General features: G+C 40.7%; 1 protein-coding gene across 1 annotated transcript in view; it reads right to left on the bottom strand.

Moving 5' to 3' along the window:
- Positions 1–1,057: 1,057 nt before the first annotated feature.
- The window catches only part of LOC148020012 (uncharacterized protein At4g28440-like), a 33,317-nt gene continuing 13,809 nt past the window's right edge, over positions 1,058–20,565 (bottom strand). Inside the window, exon 2 of the mRNA XM_087700264.1 lies at positions 1,058–1,465. Within this exon, the coding sequence (XP_087556390.1) occupies positions 1,278–1,465 (188 nt within the window). The 3' untranslated portion in view covers positions 1,058–1,277. The remainder of the gene's footprint in view (positions 1,466–20,565) is intronic.

The following is a 20,565-nucleotide window of genomic DNA, read 5'->3' on the forward strand; positions in this document are numbered from 1 at the left end:
ATGTGCGCGCACACATTTTAGTAGATTGTGCCAACAATGAGAAAAGAAATGTAAAAAATAGTGCAAAGACAAAGAGACAAAACAATTGTTCAAAAAAGCCAAAACAAAAATTTTCTAGTCTACCTTACCTAGGGACAAACCCATTCGTATTAGAAAACACTTTTTAGGAAAGGTTTGGGAAAAGTTTCACCAGTCAAGTACACATTCCCATTCCGATTCTTTTCAAAATATGATTCCCCCATCCCATTCTTCGTTCAACGTTGTTATGAGGATACGTGCACTCCTGTCCATCTAGCTCATATGCAAGCGCATCCTCCATCTAGTTTCTACTAGACCTTGTAAAGTTACTTTGTTCCATTGATTTACTCTAAATTCACACTTTATAATCTAGATAGTCATCAATGACACTGTACTCTTTTACAAGAGCATTAGTCAATGTACTAGTTTCTTCATAACTTCATGACAATATCAATGTTAATAGTTACAAATATTTTTGTATAAAATGTACCCAATCTTTCTTCATATAGCACAAGTTCCTTTAACATGACCAATATTTTAGAAAATGATTATTGGGCGGAATCATCATTTGCTTAGCTATCCATTGAATCTACAGATCTAGCAATGACTTGGGCCAAACTCACTCCAAGCACTAGCATCTCACACGAGTCTTAGAACATTCTATCTAGATGCCACGTTTAAATGTGCCCATTTGCCAGATCCTTTAAAATAAAATTTATGTTTGCTACCACTAATCTGGCTCTGTTAACAGACCTGTGATCAGTTTGTGCACATGCTAGTTATTGGTCCAACACAGAAAGCACATCCAGGTAGAACCATGTGGGAGGGTTGAGCTAGGCAACCATTATTAGCTGCTTGAAAATCTACAAGAGGTCTCAAGTCTTCAAAAATAACATTGTTAGTCAAATATATGGATGTCTTTGGTCTTGATCCGAATGCAGACATTGAATTTTCTTTACTTGTGCATAGCTAAGATTGACAAAACTTATAAGAGAAAGGTATATCACTTCATCTCTCTCTAGAATTTATGCACTCATCAAGCTGAAACTCAGCTTAGATTATAAAATATTATCCAGCTTTTTAATGTAAAGTGAAATACTCAAGATATAATAACCACTTACTGCAGGCATCAAAATCTGCTTCGTAACTGGTGAAGTATGTGTCACTACAGCAATTTAAGATCTGCTGTCCACTCTGAAAATGACTATTACAACACCGCGCTTTACAACAAAGAGAGAATACAACAGAGAAGGTTCCCATCATTCATCAACAACTATTGACTCAAACTCAATCAAGGACAGATTATTGTCTGTCTTTACTGCAAATGATGCAGGCTCAGTAACCTCCACCTTGCCCAACTTGTCAACGGCTAAGCGCATGGAGCCTCTGAACATATCCACTTTTGCATTATGCAATTGAATCGTTTCCCCATCTTTCATAATATCGACTGGAGAACAAAACACAAAATGGAATAAGACACAAAGCACAAGCCAACCACATCACACGTATAAAGCACTGTAGTAGATGCTATAAAAGTCACTTAGGGACAGCGCATCTAGTTGGAAACAAAAAATTATTTGCAGAATCATGCAACTCATCCAAGATTTATGCAGCAAAAGTGTTGGCTATAAATGTGAATGTGCACAAGGAAAAATCTGCACTAAACAGTATCGACCATTCAATATTCTCAACAAGTGTTTACTACTGCTTTTATTAGTCTGATCAACCAGCACACTGCTATGCAAGCATTTCAGCAAATCAGTTAGTCTGTTACTCTTCAAAACAAAAATAATCTGAATAAGACAAAACGAATCAGCAATACTCAACAGTAGCATGACCTTTTTCTGGGAACCATTACAGCTCAACTGGCCTGGCAAAGGGCCGAAGCAATCATAGCCAGCAGCAGGGGCAACGATGGTGAAGTAAAGGCATGGAGAAACTGGAATGATGTTGCAGCAGCAGCAGCAGCAGGAAGCAGGAAGCACTGATGGAGAAGATGATTAATGATTCAGGGATGACGCATGGCTTCCCATGGCTCCCTTTATACTATGGCCACCCACAAACTTTTACAATTACTCATGAATTACCATTTGTTTTGGCCTAATTTAGCCATGTTTTGACCCCTCCTCTCAAGCCCAATAGGGATCCTAAGAGAAGATGATAGCAAAACAATGTCGAAGATTCTTATTTTTGGTTTTTTTTGTGTAAAGGAAGAAAAAAAATAAAACTTCAAAGCACTGAGATGTCATTCAATGATACACATGTTAATGCTAAAGTGTAAACCATACATTGTGCATTATTCAATGAGATGCAGTATTTAACTGTACAATAGAGAATGTACATTGCTTCAAAAAGCATTCTAAGTCACTGTAGATTCCAGTAAGAAAGCTTCTTGGCAAAATTGCAATAACTTAGGCGAATCTGCCAATTCAGCCTCTTCCATCCATTTGGCATCCATTGGTGAATAGTTCTTGAACTTCACCAAAAATCTTCTTATAACTCTAGCTTTCACTTTCCTATCCTTATGTGCCTCTACTCAAGAACTAGAATCTCATCTAATTCCTCTACTTCAGGCTGTTCCTCTTGAACCATATCTTCTGGCACTTCACCAATAAAAGGCCTCAATAGGCTCACATGGAATGCATTATGAATTTTCCGATTCTCTAGCAATTTCAGCCTATATGCCTCGTCATTGATCTTCTCTGAGACTTGAAAAGGGCCATAGTAACGCATACTCAGCTTTGGAAACAAACGTTCCTTGCCCTTCTGTTTTCTCAAACGTCCCTTTTCAAAATGCAATAAGACCCAATCATCCTTTTTGAACAAGAGTTCCCAACGATGACTATCAGCAGCTCTTTTCTGTTTAGCTTGTGACTTTTCTAAGGCATATTTGACCTTTTTATATGCTTCTTCTCAACCTTTTACATAATGATCTGCTTCAAAAATGTTATCCTTTGTCTGCAAAATGGGAGGCAGTTTCTTTCCACCTTCCACAATCTCAAAAGGTGCTTTGCCACTAGATGAGTGCACTGAATTATTGTATGCATACTCAACCAATGGCAAGTAGTGTTCCCAAGAAATCTTATGATCTGAAATATAACACTTCGGTAGATCTAAAACAATCGAATTTGCTTCTTCAGATTGTCCATCAATTTGTGGATGGAAAGAAGATGAAAATTTCAGCGTAGTGCCCATGTTTTCAAACAATGCTTTCCAAAACAAGCTAGTCATTCTTGGGTCTCTATCACTCACAATTGACCATGGCATTCCATGGTACTTGAAGATATTTTGCATAAATACCTTTACCATGTGTTCTGACTTAACCTTTTTCCTTACAAAAATGAAATGTGCCTATTTGCAGATTCCATCATTCCCTAAAGAAGTTCTTGGAAGATCAAAAATGAAATCCATGGCAATACTTTCCCATGGCCTTTCTGGAATAGGCAATGGTTGCAATAACTGTGGTGCCTTCTGTCTATCAAATTTGACCTTTTGGCATACAAGGCAAGATCTGACATATGCATCAACATTAGATCTCAAGGCTAGCCAATAGAAGAAAGTCTCTACTGCTTTGACTGTAGCATCAATACCACGATGACTTGCATACGGTGGAGCATGACTTTCTAATAAAACTTTTGGCCTCGGCCTCGGCTATTTTGTAATGCATAGTCTTCCATGCATCATGATAAAGCCTTGTTTGCACACATAAGAATCATGATGTTGGCCAGTGATCAACTGTTCATAGATTTCAAAGAAGTCTTCGTCATCAACAAACTGCTCTTTTATATCATCCAATTCATGGTGATAAAGAAATTGAAACAACTAACACCTGTGGTTTGCGAGATAAAGCATCTGCAACTACATTCTTCTTGCCTTCCACATGCACTATCTGAAAATGAAACATAGATAGAAAATTTTCCCAACGTATGTGTTTCTCTAACAATTAGTCTATGTGAGAAAGTATCTAAGTGTTTGATGATCCGTTTGCACTACAAAATCCGCACCAAGCAAATAGTGCTTTCAACTAGAAAGTGCATGGATCACAACCAATAACTCTTTCTCATAATTTTGTAAGTCCTTTCACTGAAACCCAGGTGCTGTCAAAACATCCCTGGTCTTCCTTACTCCAGGTGTAACAATAGAAGGAATACCCAACTCATCATCAATGCTCTGTTCTGAGCCACTGGATTCACCATCCACATAAGAGTGACCTGCATTCACATCAAATATAGGCTGATCAACCTTCTCTTTTCCTTTTCGTGATACCTGCATACCACTATCTGCATTGCTTTGAGAAGATTCTCCTGATCTCAATCTGTCTATCCATGGCGAAGAATGTGAACCACTGCTAGAGGACGCTCCAGGTCCACTAATATTTTGTGACTGCTGCTGTGAATTTTGTGCAGCATTACCATTTTGTGCATCTACATCATCAATCACATTTACTGGTTTATACCAGCTACTTATCTCATCAAAAACAATATCTCTACTCACTGTAAACTTACGAGTAGAAGGGTTATAGCATCTATACCCTTTTTGCTGCAGAGAGTAACCAATAAAGATGCACTTCTCAGCTTTTGGATCCAACTTGGATCTCAACTCATCTGGCACATGTACATAGGCAATGCAACCAAAAATTTTCAAATGAGAAATATCTGGTTTCCTACCAGTATACCTCTCCTCTGGAGTCATCCCATGTATTACTGCAGTGGGAGTCCTGTTCATTATGTAGACTGCTGTAGCAACTGCTTCAGCCCAATAAAAATCTGGCAAGCCTTTTTCGTTGAGCATGGCACGAGATACCTCTCCAATATGCCTGTTTTTCCTTTCTGCAATTCCATTTTGTTGTGGGATATGACTGCATGAATATTACTACTTTATGCCATGCTCCTGCAGGAACCTTGCAAACTCATTTGAGAGGTACTCTCCCCCTCTATCTGACCTTAGGCATTTTATTTGCAGACCTGTTTCTTTTTCAACCATAGCTTTAATAGTTTTGAAATGCCCAAAAACTTCACTTTTCTTTTTCATAAAATACACCCAAACTTTTCTACTATAGTCATCAATAAAACTGATAAAATAATGACAGCCTCCAAGAGATGCAACTTTAGTAGTCCACACATCAGAGTGGATTAATTCCAATGGCTTCTCACTCTCTTGAACATGTCTAGGAAATGGTTTCCTTGCCTGTTTTCCAAATTGGCAGACTTTACATACCTTATGCATTTCTGCAACCTTGAATTTAGGCGGTCCTGCAACAATATTTTGGGCCTGCATTGATTTAAGTCGTTGTACATTAACATGACCAATGCGTTTATGCCAGATATCAATATCTGCAACTACAACGGTCCCATGTGTAAACATTGCTGCACTCAATTCAGACATGTCTGCATCCAATGTAAACATTCTGCCCTTCTTCTTTCCTTTTGCTATCAAGCGACCTTTATTTTTCATATCCTCAACAAAGCATCCATGAGAATTAAATCTGACCTGCAAGCCTTGCTCAACCATTTGACCAACAGAAACCAGATTCTTGGTGATATTCGGGACATAAAATACATCCGACATGTATTTCTTTTTCCCATCCTGCATAGACAAATGAATTTTTCCAATCTGCACAATAGGATGTATAGTATCATCACCAGTCTCCACAAATCCTGGTTTTTCCATTTTCCTTGCATCCTCCATCCATTCTGTATGACCTGTCATGTGGTTTGATGCACCTGAGTCAACATACCACACTTCGTTGCTTTCTTCTGCACTTATCACAGAATTGTTCATGTGTTGTACCATAAACAAATGTTCATTTCTGTCATCACCCTGTCTACTAGAAGATACATAATTTCCTTGTTGCAGTTTTCCATTCATAATGTCATTCAGCTTTTTATAGCAGTCTTTAGCCATATGACCCATTTTACCACAGTAGTAGCATTCAACATTACTGTTTGCATTTTGGCCTCTTTGCCATTCACCACGACCTCTTTGGCTCCCCCTGCCTCTAGAGTTACCACGTCCTCCTCCATAGGACTGGTTTTCTTGAGTTTGCTGCATATTCTGATTTCTACCACGGCCTCCAAATCGGCCTCATCTACCTCTGCCTCTACCTCTTCCAGCATTTGAGTAGAAGACAGCTTCTTTTGAAGTTCCTCCTGAAGAAGATGCACCACCATTTCTCTGCTACTCAGAAATTAGAAAAGCAATCAACTCCTCAAAATCAGGAAATCTTTCACGGACGGAAATGGATGTTCGGAACTGTGCATAATCATTTCCTAGACTATTCAAGGTCACATAAACTAAATCATCTTCCACTGGCGACCCAATGGAAGCAAGTGCATCTGCAATCTTCTTCACCTTCATGTGGTAGTCGTTAATGCTCATATTTTCTCTTTACACATTGTGCAACTCTTGCTTGAGCTGCATTTTCCTGGCTTGCGTATTTGTGCTATACATTTTTGACAAAGTATCCCATGCCTTCTTTGGCGTACTTGCATCTTGAATATGCACAATCATAGAGTCTAAAATACTGATAGACAGCCAGTACATAACTTTCCTGGCTCTCTCATGCCATGCTTTAAATGCCTGCATTTGCTGTTGATTGGGAACATCAGGAAGAACTGGTTCTTCTTCATTTCCTGCAACAAATTTCCAATATCCTTTTCCCATAAGGAAATTTATCATTCTAAACTTCCATGCTTGGAAGTTGTTCTGGTCAAGCTTTTCAGTGACAATCTGTGAAAGAGAATCAGACGCCGTTACAGAACACTGCAAAAAATTCTGTCACTACAAAGAACACAGCTTCAACCTCACAAGGGCAAATCTGCAAAACTCGCGAAAGTGGTATTTGACCACACAATCACTTCCTAGTGACGATTTTGTATATACAAGAACCAAGGATGATTCTGTAACTCCCAATGTCTCTGCACACGAGCATACGATGCAATATCTATGGTAACTTTTCACCGACCTGTAGAACAGTGGTCGCACAGCATAAAACAGGGCTTTTTCTTGAGTGCGTACAGAAAACTTCCGCCTCCAAAACAGGCCCCGAAATGGCCTCAAATCAAAAAAACAGGGTCGCCACTTGCTTCACCGCGAAGGACGTCTCAACCTGAGACAATGCACTCTTGCAATTTTTGGCTGTGCTACCTGCAGAGATCTGCTCCCAAAACAGAAAATGAAAGCAACACTGCTCTTACCAGAACACCGCGAGCTTGGCTTGCTTTCTTGAGCTCATAACCACGAACAAGGCTCTGATACCATATCAATATTGTGGGAGAGAAGGAAAGAGTCTCACTTGTAGCTTTCTTGCTTGCACAATGGGGGAATACACACAAGGGTGGAGGCTGAAAACAGTTTTCCTCTTCTTAGTTGTGTAAGCCAAAAAGAACTCTCATACAAAGAAAAATAGAAGAACCCTATATATGGGTCTCAAACCAAACTCAAATAACTAAGGTGGCATACTAACTGAGCCACAAACTAGAGTAGATAAGGATAGCTATCATGTAGCTATTATTCATGGACGGTGTACCAACCGCATCTGCAACTGACAAGTCGGTGACATAAATACACAACGGTCACCCTAGCGTATTACGAGTGGAGCTCGATATCTCAACACATTCAATATGGAACCAGTCTTAAGGCTCAGATAAACCATTAGTCCAATTTGTCCCAATGGCTACCTCTTCTAGCCATGCAAAGATCCCGGCTTAATCCAAGAGAACTCTAGGGGTAAAAAGCAACAGCAACTAAAGAAAAGAAAAATAAAATATTTATATAAGTAAATAAGGAAAGCAACTGCAAAAAGTATCACCCTTAGTGACACTGAAAAACCCCCTCGAAAACACTAGGGGTTAGGAAATCCATAGCCGCATCACCAAGATTATCCCCCTTTTAAAAGGATAGGGGGTACGAGGGAATCACCGAAGAAGATGGGGGATGGAAAGACACATGTGGAAAAGATGGTGCACAAGCGAGAACATGTGCAGCAATAGACAACTGCCACGAAAAACCCTGCATAAGAGAATGGAAATGGAGTCTGTAAAGCCCACTCTCCTACCAACCTGTTGCGATAACAGCTCCTGTAGAAGAATCCTCAATGCAAATGGCCTGCTCAGTGAAGACAACCCAAGTACCACTCGTAGTAAAGCCATAAACCGAGAGGAGTGGAAAGCCCAAGTCCAGAATATAAAGGGCCTATGAAAGGGAGCTCAACACGCAGTTAGAAAATAAAGACACCACATGAAATAAAGGCAAAGTGCCGACACCACAAATAGGCACCGAAACAATGTCACCAACACTGAGAAAACCCTCAAAAGGGCATAGATCCTACAACAAATCACCTCGTGGAGTCATATGACTAGAAGCTCCACTATCAACCAGCCAAGGTCTCAAAAGATGAGGCAACCATTGAAGAAGGCTTCTCCAAGTCAACAATATAAAGGAGCACTGACTCATGGGTAACAGTTAGAGTAGAGATAGAAGGCTTATACATTTTAGTTCAATCCTTCTCTCCTGGACAAAGGTGAGGGTACTTCTTCCAACATTTCTCCTCTTGATGTGTCCCCTTCCCACAATATGGGCATTTAGGCTTCTTTGAGTCGGAATCAGAGCCTAAAGAACTCTCCTGTCTTTTAGCCTTTGACTTCCCTTTCTTCTTCTTCCCCCTCCTAAACCTGCAACAAAAGCTTTGGTGGAGGTGGATCCATTGGCTACCTCTTTGGCACACTCGTCATGCTCCAAAAACAAGCAGGGCAAAGCTCCTCCCATAGAAGCTTCTCACGAGTCCTCATTGTAAGAAGATTAGTGAAGAAGACATCAAACCAAGGCAATGGCAACGGAGTCAAAAGAATCATAGTCATATCCTCTGAAGAGATTATCCTGCTAAGGGACGCAAGCTCATTCCTCATGTCCTTCAACCTATTGATATGATCCTTCATGGAAAGAGAATCAACAGCAAGTATCTGTAATTTCTTCTCAAGAGCAATCCGATGGGTAAATGTCTTCTAATTGTACAAAGAAGCAAACTTTATCCACACTTCCATTGGATTCCGCAACCTACGAACATGCACTAGGATAGAATCCTATAAGCTCATAAAGAGGAAAGATCGGGCTCTAGAGCTGAGCCGATGTAAGAAGACTAGTGAAGAAGACATCAAACCAAGGTGATGGCAGCTGAGTCAAAAGAATCGTAGCCATATCCTTTGAAGAGATCATCCTGCCAAGGAAGGGACACAAGTTCATCCCTCGTGCCCTCCAACCTATTGATATGATCCTTCATGGAAAGAGAATCAACAGCAAGTATCTGTAATTTCTTCTCAAGAGTAATCCAATGGGCAAATGTCTTCTAATGGTACAAAGAAGCAAACTTTATCCACACTTCCGTTGGATTCCGCAACCTACGAATATGCACTAGGATAGAATCCTATAAGCTCATAAAGAGGAAAGATCGGGCTCTAGAGTTGAGCCGATACTGTAAGGCCACACAATCCATCACTAATCCAACAGTGGGATCCTCCACTCGATAAGGAAGAAAGTGGGTAACAAACTCCCAAAGATCGAAGGTATCAAGGATATACTCCACTTTACACACCAAAGCGAGTAGTTCGAGCCATCAAGCCGATCTTCTTTGGGTAAAGAAGGGTGTACGGGCACTTGTATCAAGGGTGTCATGAATGGCATATGAAGGCCAACAAAACACACCTTCAATGAAACATGGAGAGAATGGGGAGGAGAGGGATCTCGAATAAACATGTTGGTGACCCTCGTTCGTTGCGTAAACTAGCATGAAAATCTCTTCATCTCTCAAAGGCAGAAATAGAGACGCCATCCTCTAAGTCAGCAAAGAACTGGTAATAAGACATCTTCGAACCTACAATCTCCCAAAAAAGCTGCATGTGACAAAGAAACAATTGTCGCCCGCCACCAAGAGGCTATCACCTAAACAAAAAAATTGTCACCCGCACCAAAAAGCTATTGCCAAGACTAAGGAAGCTATCGCCTACAAAAATATGTTAACGCATGTACAAGGAAACAGACACCTACAAAGAATGTAAATTTGTGTTTCGGCAAAACGCAAAAGTTGAACCACCTACTGTAGAAAAGCTCCCGCCTGGTCCCCGGAGACTACCACCTAGCTGCCTAGGGGTGCAAGCAATGGACCACTTGTTCAAGCTATAAACACACTAAACACAAGCTGAAAATTTGCTTTTTGGAAATTTGGGCTATCCTCCACAATGAGGACTTGCTCTTCTGCAAGAAATCTCCAAACTGGGTCCTCACTTAGGCAATGATACCATGTGAAAGTACACAACGGAAGAGAAACATGAACACACAGAGAAGCATAGAGAGAGAAAGAGAGGAAGCACAAGATGAGGGAAGAATACTCATTGACTAAAGAAGAATGCTGATACAATAATGATGGACTGATCCATCCATGCATACACCCCACAACGTCAGTGAGAGGACCAATCAGACTGATGATGACGGTAACACCGGAGACAGAGGAAGATGGCGGACTTAGAGTATGCATCTACCAGGGAAAAAGGGAGATGATATGAATGATCGTCAAGTGAGGAATGGTATAAATAGCACAAAACCCCTAAACTGGCCTACTCAAATCTTGAAATGCCATAAATATTGGCCAACCAGCTTTTAATGCTGGTTGTGGCATAATAAATACCAAATGGCCACCAAAAAATCCAACTAGTAAGGACAATGTCCGAAATGTGTGGACAGCCTAGGAAATGTAAAAACTGCCTATGGAAAACACACTAGAACCCGACAAACAAAAGAAATACACCCAGATAGCCAATCTAGAATGAGTAGCCTCCCCCATCAAAACATGACAAACTTGTCAAAGCTTCAAAAGTCCTCATTTGACTTAGACTAAGGCTCACAAGCAAGAGATGACAAGGGATGACAAATATGACTACTAACACTTGTGTCTTCCAACACTCCCAAAATCTAAAAGGGGGTGTTAGCCTACCTATGTTAGTTTCAGTCTGTCATCTCCTGGTTGTGAGCTCCTGTCAAACTCTAACACAGGCATAGGAGCTCTTGCAGTTTACATGCATTTTCTTTATTTGTTAGCTTCTCGTGTGCATTCCTAGGTCAATTTTTGCTTTCCACAATTTACCTACACCTACCAGACATTGTCATTGTCTTCTCGGATTTTTCTAGGGCCTCCCCTATTTTTTTGGCATTTTTCTTCAGTAACCTACGTTAAATGCCAATTGGCCAGCTTTTTTGGCACCTATTGGTGCAAGCCAGTCAAATTTGAGCATTTATAGCTATTTATAGCCAGCCCTTCCACTTGACAGACACACACTCTTCCGTCTTCAATCTTCCCATTGCAAGTGCACACTCCAACTCTCCATGCTTGGTGTTGCCATCAACATCAAACTAATTTGATGCTTCATTGACGCTTTGGGCTGCGTACAGGGACTGATCGGTCCACCATCATTGTATCAACATTCTTCTTCACTCAATGCAGTATTCTTCCATCATCCTCTACTTCCTCTTTCTCTCTTTCATGTTGCTCTTCCATTGTGCACTCTCACAAGAACTTGGCCTAGAACATTTAATTTTCCATAAGTATCAATGGTGACACCAAGGAATCAGCTAATCAAATTAATTTTTTGAGCCATAAATAGCTATTAAATTAACTAGATAATTTATGCAAGTGGAAAAAACGTTTTTGAGGCTAGAAGAGAGAGAGAGAGAGAGAGCAATCCCCAAGCAAACCAAGGGGAAATTTGGATTGGAGAGAGGAGATTCAAGGAGTCTCATTGTATTCCATCAGATTGCAATTCAAGATAAAGAAATACCATAAGGGATGCCAATTTTGGGGCCAACAAGCTGTCCATTGTTCAAGATTGAGTGGTAACATTTGCATTTTCAGTTTATGTGAATTTATACTACTTGTAATTGTTGATTAATCAAATCATTACCACCCTCTCAGAGAAGGAAGGCTACTTTCAGTTAGCAAATTGTATATCTCATGGGTAAGAGTTTGTGTTTTAGTGAGCATTTCATTGTTTTAAGCCAGAGAGGATTGAGGCTGGCTACCCTAATTTTGGGTGCTAATCCTCAATTTCCAACTTGCATCAAGCGCCCTCTTTGTGGGTTGGCCAACTAGTGTCACTTCTAGTATTCTCTATGCCTATTTATAGGCAAGGTCCCGCTCCCTCCTCCACTTAAGAGGGTCTTAGCATGCACTTATTTCTCTATGATCCCTTTCTTTATTCCATCGCCTTTTAATCTACCTCACAATGGCTCCTTTGTGTTCTACAACTCATGATAAGCTTCAAGATAATGATGACTCATCTTTGAGTGTTTCTTTGGACGTTGCTTGTGTACAAATTCAAGTTTAGGTGAGGCTACTATCTCTAGTTGTTGCTTCAATGCTCAAGCTTTCGCAACTTCAAAGAGGGGTCACATGCAAAAAAAACCCATGGACAATGCTACCATTGTAGCAAGAAGGGACATCTCCAAAAAGATTATAGGACATTAGGGACATAGCAGTGTCAGCAGTGGATGCAACTACAGAAGCGTGAGAATCTACTAAAATAGACTGCACAAGCACGAGAGAAGAGAAACACTACAACGAAAGAACATTGCAAAAGAACTCACAAGGTAGATGCTTGAGAAATGGAATCCATATACTAAGACGAGAGAGTACACAATCAATAGTGAGTCACTTGCTATATATGCACCAACTCTAGCTACCTCTCTCCAACAAGACCTACATGTGATGGTGTATGCGCAAGATAATTTGAAGGGAGTACTTGGCCAATAAATAGGCAATTAGTGTGATCAAGTCAACTAGCAATCTGGCACCACAAAAATATAGTCGGTCAACCTGAAAATGCCAATCAGCCATACATAGGCACCCAAAAAATAGGCAGACCACATCACTCTTTGGTAAAAGGTACCCAGTCCACTAGAACATGCACAAACTCACTCATAAACTAACAATACACGCTAACAAGTAGCAAGAGAAGGAGAAGATGAAGATGAAGATGAAGATGAAGATGAAGGAAAATGACTCCTTCAACGAGTCATCATCATCTTCAAGTTCAAACTCCATTTTAAGCCATGCCGCCCAAGTGACAACTACCTAGGCTTCCTCTTCTATGTGAACACTAAGGCCACACCAACCTTTTCCACCTTCTCGCCCTAATGGTATTGGCATCCCTCATGACTCTCCCATGCCACAAAGGGAGGGTGAAAGAGTAGTGGAGGTGGGGCGTTTGAGCCTCATTTATATGCAAATGCAATGACCCAAATTGCAACTTCCCATACGCATCAACAAAGTCTACTAGATTAAAATATTGGAGATGGCATTAACTACGAATTTCATGTAGAGTTATCTCATGACTAAGAGCTTAGAGCAGGCTTGGCTCCCCTAGTCAAAGCCCCCATGAGAGGACCCTTTGGCAGTCTAGCTAAAGGCACGGAATCCATGGCCATAATGTGCTTTCCACCAACTTTGAAGGTGGTTCATGACAAGCATTGAGAGCTACTATCGCTACTTTCTATTTTTTGGGATTGGTACAATCAACATTGACATCAATTACTTTTTGAGGTACCTTGGTGGTAGCTTACACACCCACTACATGGATATCCAAGCTCCTCTCTGATGGTCATTATTGTATGTATTATGATAAGTTCTTATTATCATATCTTTTATTGTACCAATCACCCACGATTTGAGAGAGGGTGTTAGTAGATTGTATATCTCGCAAGCTAGAGTCTGTGTTTTAGTAAGCATTTCACTACTTTATGCTAGAGTGAATCAAGACTGGCCGCCTTGATTTTGAGCGCCACTACTCAACTAGCCAATTTGCATCAAGCGCCCTCTTTTTGGAGTGGCCAAGTAATTGCACTTTTGGTCTTGTCTATGGCTATTTATAAGCAAGCTCCATTCTCCTCTTAGAGTTGTCACCACACTTGCAAGTTTACTTCTTGGTGTAGAGAGGGAGATCGTACCCATTGCCGATGACTTTGAGTTCAAGTCATATAATGCTTGTGCCTTGGTATACAAATTCCATTTCCCAAGTATATCCGTCTTGAGTTTTTTATTCTTTGTGGCGTTTTTCCTTCTTCTTTGTGTTTGTGCAATCTACTACAATAATCTCTCACACTACCATTGCTACTCCCTATTCTAACACCCTCAACTAATGCAAATCGAATGCTAAGTTAGCAATGCAATAGACCAAGATTAGCAACATCAAAAAGCCCACTTCCGCCTAGTCAATAACATGTCATCCACATAAAGAATAAGGATCGATACATCCTCACCATCCTTGCAAACATATAATGTGCTCTTTGGTGCAAAAACCAAGGGCGATCAAGTGAACATGAATCTTCTCATAATTCACCAAAGTGCCTTACTCAAACACTATAAGGCTTAACACAAGACATAGATTCACAATTGAGGATGCAAGGTAACTTTTTGATGCCTCTCTTTATCAACAAGCTTTGGATGCTTATTATACTTGTGCAAAACATGGTTGAATATTCAATTTGGGATCTCCTAATGGGCATGTCTAATATAAGCAACTAAACATATCTTCAGGTATCTCACAAGCACTTAGACACTCGAATCTTTTATGCTCAAGGATCTCAACTATCACCATCCACATTTTCATGGATTTACACACCAATAATTGAGCTTGATGTTACAATACTAGAAATGTCAACCAATGGGAATTCTTTCATACTCAAGGATTATGTATTTCTTGGCTTGATGAAAAATAGACAATGATGGCCACCTCCAATTGTGAGGCTAAATACCTAGCAACTTTTATAGCTGCATTTGAATAGCTCAAATGCCTGCTGGCCAATCTACGTATGGGACAACAATCAATTACTCCTATCTACACTAGCAATCAAAGCATTATGGTAGTTACAAGGAATCTAATGTTTCATCCTCACACAAAGCAAATTGAGATGCATTATCACTATTTCAAAGAAAGGATTTCATATTGAATATATAAACCTTATTTATATCCCTACAAAGGATAACATGGCCGATGTATTCATTAAGGCTCTTCTAAATTCTAAAAGAGAGATTTCTACCTTTGGGCTTACTACCACTTAGGGATTGAACTGCTATACCCTATATTTATTCACATTGTCCATTCCAAGCAATTGGATTTCAAGGTTTCATGGACACTAGATCTTCATAAATATTAAACTCATAGTAAAGTGGTTCTCCTAGAAGTAAAAGATGCTCATAAAAACAATGTGAATCTTCAATTAATCCAAGAAGACTAAAGTATAAAAGCCCATAAATTCTCTTAGGAAACTTGATATAGATACTTTCCTTGTTCTTTTTCATCTTTCAAATAAGCTTTTTCACACTTGAGCATGACCCAACCACCTTCATTGCACGCTTCTTTCACTTCAAATGAAATTAAAAGACCTTTGTGTTAGAATATCAAGCTCGTACATGTGTGTTTGACCGACATGAGCTGGACACAGCTAGTCTGGCTAGATCAGTTTGGTATATTAAATAAGTCGGTGTTACTTCTAGTGTGAATGGTCTTTATGACCTTAGGTTGTATATGCACTATGTGTGTGCTAAATAAATAAGAAGAAGAATAGAGAGAGGAAGCAAGTTGCTTCACTCCGTGTTGCTCTCCTTCCTGCTTCCATGAAATCTAACATGGTATCAAAGCCATGAATGGGCTCACTGATGGAATGCACTCAAGAAGAAGACTTGAAGAGTGACCTGAAGAGCTGGAAAAGGAAGAGGACTGACTGTCATTTCCATCAATGGTCACACAGAGGTATGTACTGTGAAGCATTGGATTCCTATTGCTTGAAGGAGGAGTTGTAGCTCACTGAGGAGTCTTCAAAGGCTTGATTGAGTATTAGTGTGGGCCCTATCATGATTATTATCATCAAATGGTGCTGCTGTACACTCCTAGCAGACCTCCATGTTTGCGCCTGATGAAAGCATGGCTTCTGCTGAAGCAAAATTGACATGAGCACTGTACAAGAAGTCATCAAATGCTAGTGAGGATATATTGGAAGGTAGTTCAAGGTTACAAGAAACCATTGCTTGTGTTGGAGCTCTGTTATGAGCTAAAATCAGAGTACACAGACCTGGGACAGAAGATTGAACTGCTGTATACAGTGTATATACAGCATATGCAATACTTTGGAAGAGCCTTGAAGCTCTCTGACATGCTTTATGGACCTCATTGGAGTCTAGGAGCACTCTGGAAGACATATGTATCAGTTCTCATGCCTTTGAGCTGAAGTTCCTTGAAGAAAATACTCAGATCTGGAAGGTTAAACAGGCTGGAAACCTGTCTCAGAACAGTGGGCAGCAAGCATTAGCTTTCACTGAAGCATTACATGACACTTGGCTGGGATTTATCATATGTATGACATGGGATATGTATGCTGAAGGTTTATGGATTGGGTTGAGCATCAAGGGATCATGGAAGTTGAAGTCTAAGGCTGGTGATTACTGCAGTGACATTGTCTCAGTGGTTGCAAGCAGTAAATGCAATATATGAATTGGATTCATGAAGACAGGATGCCTATAGTTACCCGAATGCTCATGTATTGAACCTAACACTTCAAAGTGAATGTCTGACATGATTTGAGGATGTTTTGGAGCTGGACTGACTGTGGTTTACTAAGAAGTTGCTAATTGCAATTTGTAAGCAGAAGGCTTGATACTTATACCTGCTATCTATGCACTGATTTGTGCCTCATTGGTTATGCTCAGATTGCTACATGTACTAGCAGATGTCTATGAAGGTTTGGGACATGTATGCCATGTATACTACTCAGTTTTGGGCTTGAAATCACTGCTGGTCACTCACAGAATCTCAGTTTTCAGACTGCATATATGTACCCTGGCAGTGAGGTTGTAGGAGTTCAAACCGAAGTGAATACATAGTATTTGCACTGACTGCTTTACTCACAGGTTAAGCCACTTGGTTGTGAGCTGTTTTGGACTGTCAGTGGGCTGAAATACCCTAGTTTTTTACTGCAATTAATTGCAGAAAACTGTCATAAACAGTTCCGGGCTGAAGTTGAATTGTTAAGAAGATCTTGGTTTGCAGGTAGTCAGGCAAGGTCTACAACATGGCAAATGCTGATAGAACTGATAATGTAGCCCAGATTGTGGGAGAAAAGCTTGATAGCAACAATTATGCAATATGGAAGTTCCGCATGGAGAACTTTCTGGTAGGCAAAGGATATTGGGACTTAGTGACAGGTGTTGAGGCTGAACCTAAAGTTCCAGATAGGAATCCTACAGCTGATCAAAGACGAGCGCATCGAGCTTGGACGGAAAGAGCTCGCAGGGTTTTACATTGGTTGTCATTATGTATCTCGGATGCTATGGTGATGCAGATCACGAGCTGTAAATCCCCAGCAGATGCATGGAATATATTGGTCAAATACTATGGCATAACTACAAGTGCAAGGAAGATACAACTGAAGCAAAAATTCAATAACATGGAGAGGAAGAACAGATCCATACAAGATTATGTCACAAAGGTTAAGACCATAGCAGATCAGCTGGCATCTGTTGGCTCACAGGTAGAAGATGAGGATATGGTTGCAGTGACCTTAAATGGCTTGGGTCCGGAGTACAAGTCTTTTGACACTTTAGTATCTGTGCGGGTTGAGATGCCTAACTTTAATGAGCTGGTTGCATTATTGATTCATGAAGAGGTGAAGCTTGGCTTAGCTATAGGGTCAAGCAGCTCAAAGAATAAGAATGCAGTTTTTTACTCGAATCAGTGTGGTCGTGGTAGCCGTGGTAGAGGCTATGGATCTGGCAGAGGAGGCCAGCAGAATGCATCCTACAGTAATAGCAATCAGCAGTCATCAAATGCAAGAGGTGGTGGAAACTTTCGAGGCAGGGGAAGATCTAACTCCCGTGGCAGAGGCTCATGGTAGCAACAGCGTCAGTCAGACAATCCAAATAAAGATAAGGATTGTCACTACTGCGGAAAGTATGGGCATATTGCAAAGGACTACTGGAAGAAGCAGGGAAACCAGAAGGGCAAGCAGCATGGACATTATGCTACGTCCAGTCAGACAGATGACTCTGGTGATAGACTGTTTGCCATGCAATATGTCAAAGATAAGGCAGCTGAAAAATCATCTGATGATGCAGTGTTGTACATTGACTCGGGGGCGTCGAATCACATGACCCCTCACAGTGATTGGTTCATGGATATGGTGGCTGAAAAGCATGGCTATGTATGCACAGGTGATGACACGCAGCATAGCATTGAGCATAAAGGCAAAGTGCCTCTTGTGGTTCATAATGGCAAAAAGAAAAATTTGCATGATGTCTTGCATGTCCCTTCAATTACGAAGAACTTGTTATCTGTTGGTCAGATGACGGAGCAGAACTTAGAGGTTAGATTCAATAAGCATGGCTGCTTTATTGAAGAATTTGGCAATGGCTGCAAGTTGATAGCTCGTGGTCACAGGAATGGCAGAATGTTTACTCTTGATGCTTCTTTGCTAGAGCTAAATTCAGCTATGTTTGCCCATAGTTCTGGCACTGTTAGGGATTTGGAAATATGGCACAAGAGAGTGGGGCATGTCAATTTGCAAAGGCTGCAAATTATGCAAAAAATACAGCTGGTTACAGGGTTACCGAAGTTCCAATATTCAGATATTGATCATGTATGCGAGGCTTGCCACTTCGGTAAGCAGTCACGATTGCCATTTGTCAGGCATGTACGACAGAGTACACGCCCATTGCAATTAGTGCACTCTAATGTTTGGGAGCCAGCTCATAATGTATCTATGGAAGGTTCCAGATATTATGTATCCTTCATTGATGACTACAGTCGATATACCTGGCTTTACATATTAAAAACAAAAGATGAGGTCTTTGCTGTTTTTCAAAAATTTAAAGCACAGGTTGAGAAGGAGGTTGAATGCTACATCTCTTGCTTGAGATCTGATAGTGGTGGGGAGTATGTATCAAATGAATTTAATGATTTCTTGGCTGAAAATGGCATTCGTAGGTAGCTCACCTGCAGCTACACTCCGCAGCAAAACGGAGTAGCTGAAAGAAAGAATAGAATTCTGATGGAAGCTACTAGGGCTATGATGAATGAGAAGCATATGCCACTTTACTATTGGGCAGAGGCTGTTATGACAGCCGTATACATTTTGAACAGGACTCCCACTGCAGGTATTCATGAGATGACACCATTTGAAAAGTTGTATGGCTATAAGCCGGATGTAAGTCACATGAAAGTCTTTGGCTGTCTTGCTTATGTGCATATTCCAGATGAGAAAAGAAAGAAGTTGGATCCCAAAGCACATAAGTGTGTTTTCATTGGATATTCGCAGGAGAAGAAGGCATACAAATGCTATGATCCCTCTACCAGGGAGACTTTGGTAAGCAAGGATGTTATCTTTGATGAGATGGGTTCTTGGTATGTATCACCAGTTGCAATGCCAGTGGATACTCCTTCCACTCATGTCTCTACAATTGATTTACAGCAGAGTACTGTTATGACAGGACCTCGTAGTCAGACAGTATCCCCATGGACAGGGAGATTGAGGAGCTCGCCGTCCACTGACACCCGTATGTTAGTGAGGGGGAGACATGATGTCTTGGACAGCAAAGGAAAAGAGAAAGTTATTGAGGATGTATCTGGTATGATGACACCTGGCAGAATGACTTCGGGCTATGAGTCTAGTGATACTTTAGACAGCGAACTTGGTATTCCGACTGTCTATACGCCTGGCACAAGGCAGAGAAGGTATATTCCGCCTCATGAGAGAGGGGAATCGAGTAGTGCATCACAGCTTAGATGCTCGCAGAGGGTCAGATACCCTGTTGATAGGTTGACATACAGTGGCTACTCTGCAAAGCATTATGCGTACATGACAAAAGTGATGGAGATCAAAGAACCAAGTACATATGCTGCAGCAGTGAAAGATGAGAATTGGTGTGTAGCCATGGATGAAGAAATGAATGCCTTGGCTGAAAATAAAACATGGGATTTAGTACCACTGCCTGAAGGGAAAAAGACCATTGGCTGCAAATGGGTCTACAAAATCAAATGCAAGTCAAATGGTAGTGTGGAGAGATACAAAGCCAGGCTGGTTGCAAAGGGGTATGCCCAACAGTATGGACTTGATTATGGGGAAACATTCAGCCCTGTTGCCAAGATGGCAACCATACGCACTGTGATTGCCTTGGCTCCTGCTAAAGACTGGAAATTGCAGCAGATGGACGTTAAGAATGCATTTCTTAACGGTGATCTAGCAGAGGATGTCTATATGGTTCAGCCGGAAGGGTATGTTCACCTTGATTTTCAGCATTATGTATGCAAGCTAAAAAAGGCATTGTACGGGCTGAAACAGGCTCCAAGAGCTTGGCATGCTAGGATCAGTAACTACTTGCAGAGATTGGGTTTTGTTGTTGGTAGGGCTGATCATAGCCTATTTACAAAGAAGATTGACAGAGGTTTAGTAGTGCTGGTCATATATGTTGATGATTTGATAATCACTGGTGATGATGACTTGGGCATACAGCAT

The sequence above is a fragment of the Lygodium microphyllum genome, chromosome 19 (genome assembly GCF_053477565.2).
Source record: "Lygodium microphyllum isolate KBCC chromosome 19, Lygodium_microphyllum_v1.1.10, whole genome shotgun sequence".
Lineage (NCBI taxonomy): Eukaryota > Viridiplantae > Streptophyta > Polypodiopsida > Schizaeales > Lygodiaceae > Lygodium > Lygodium microphyllum.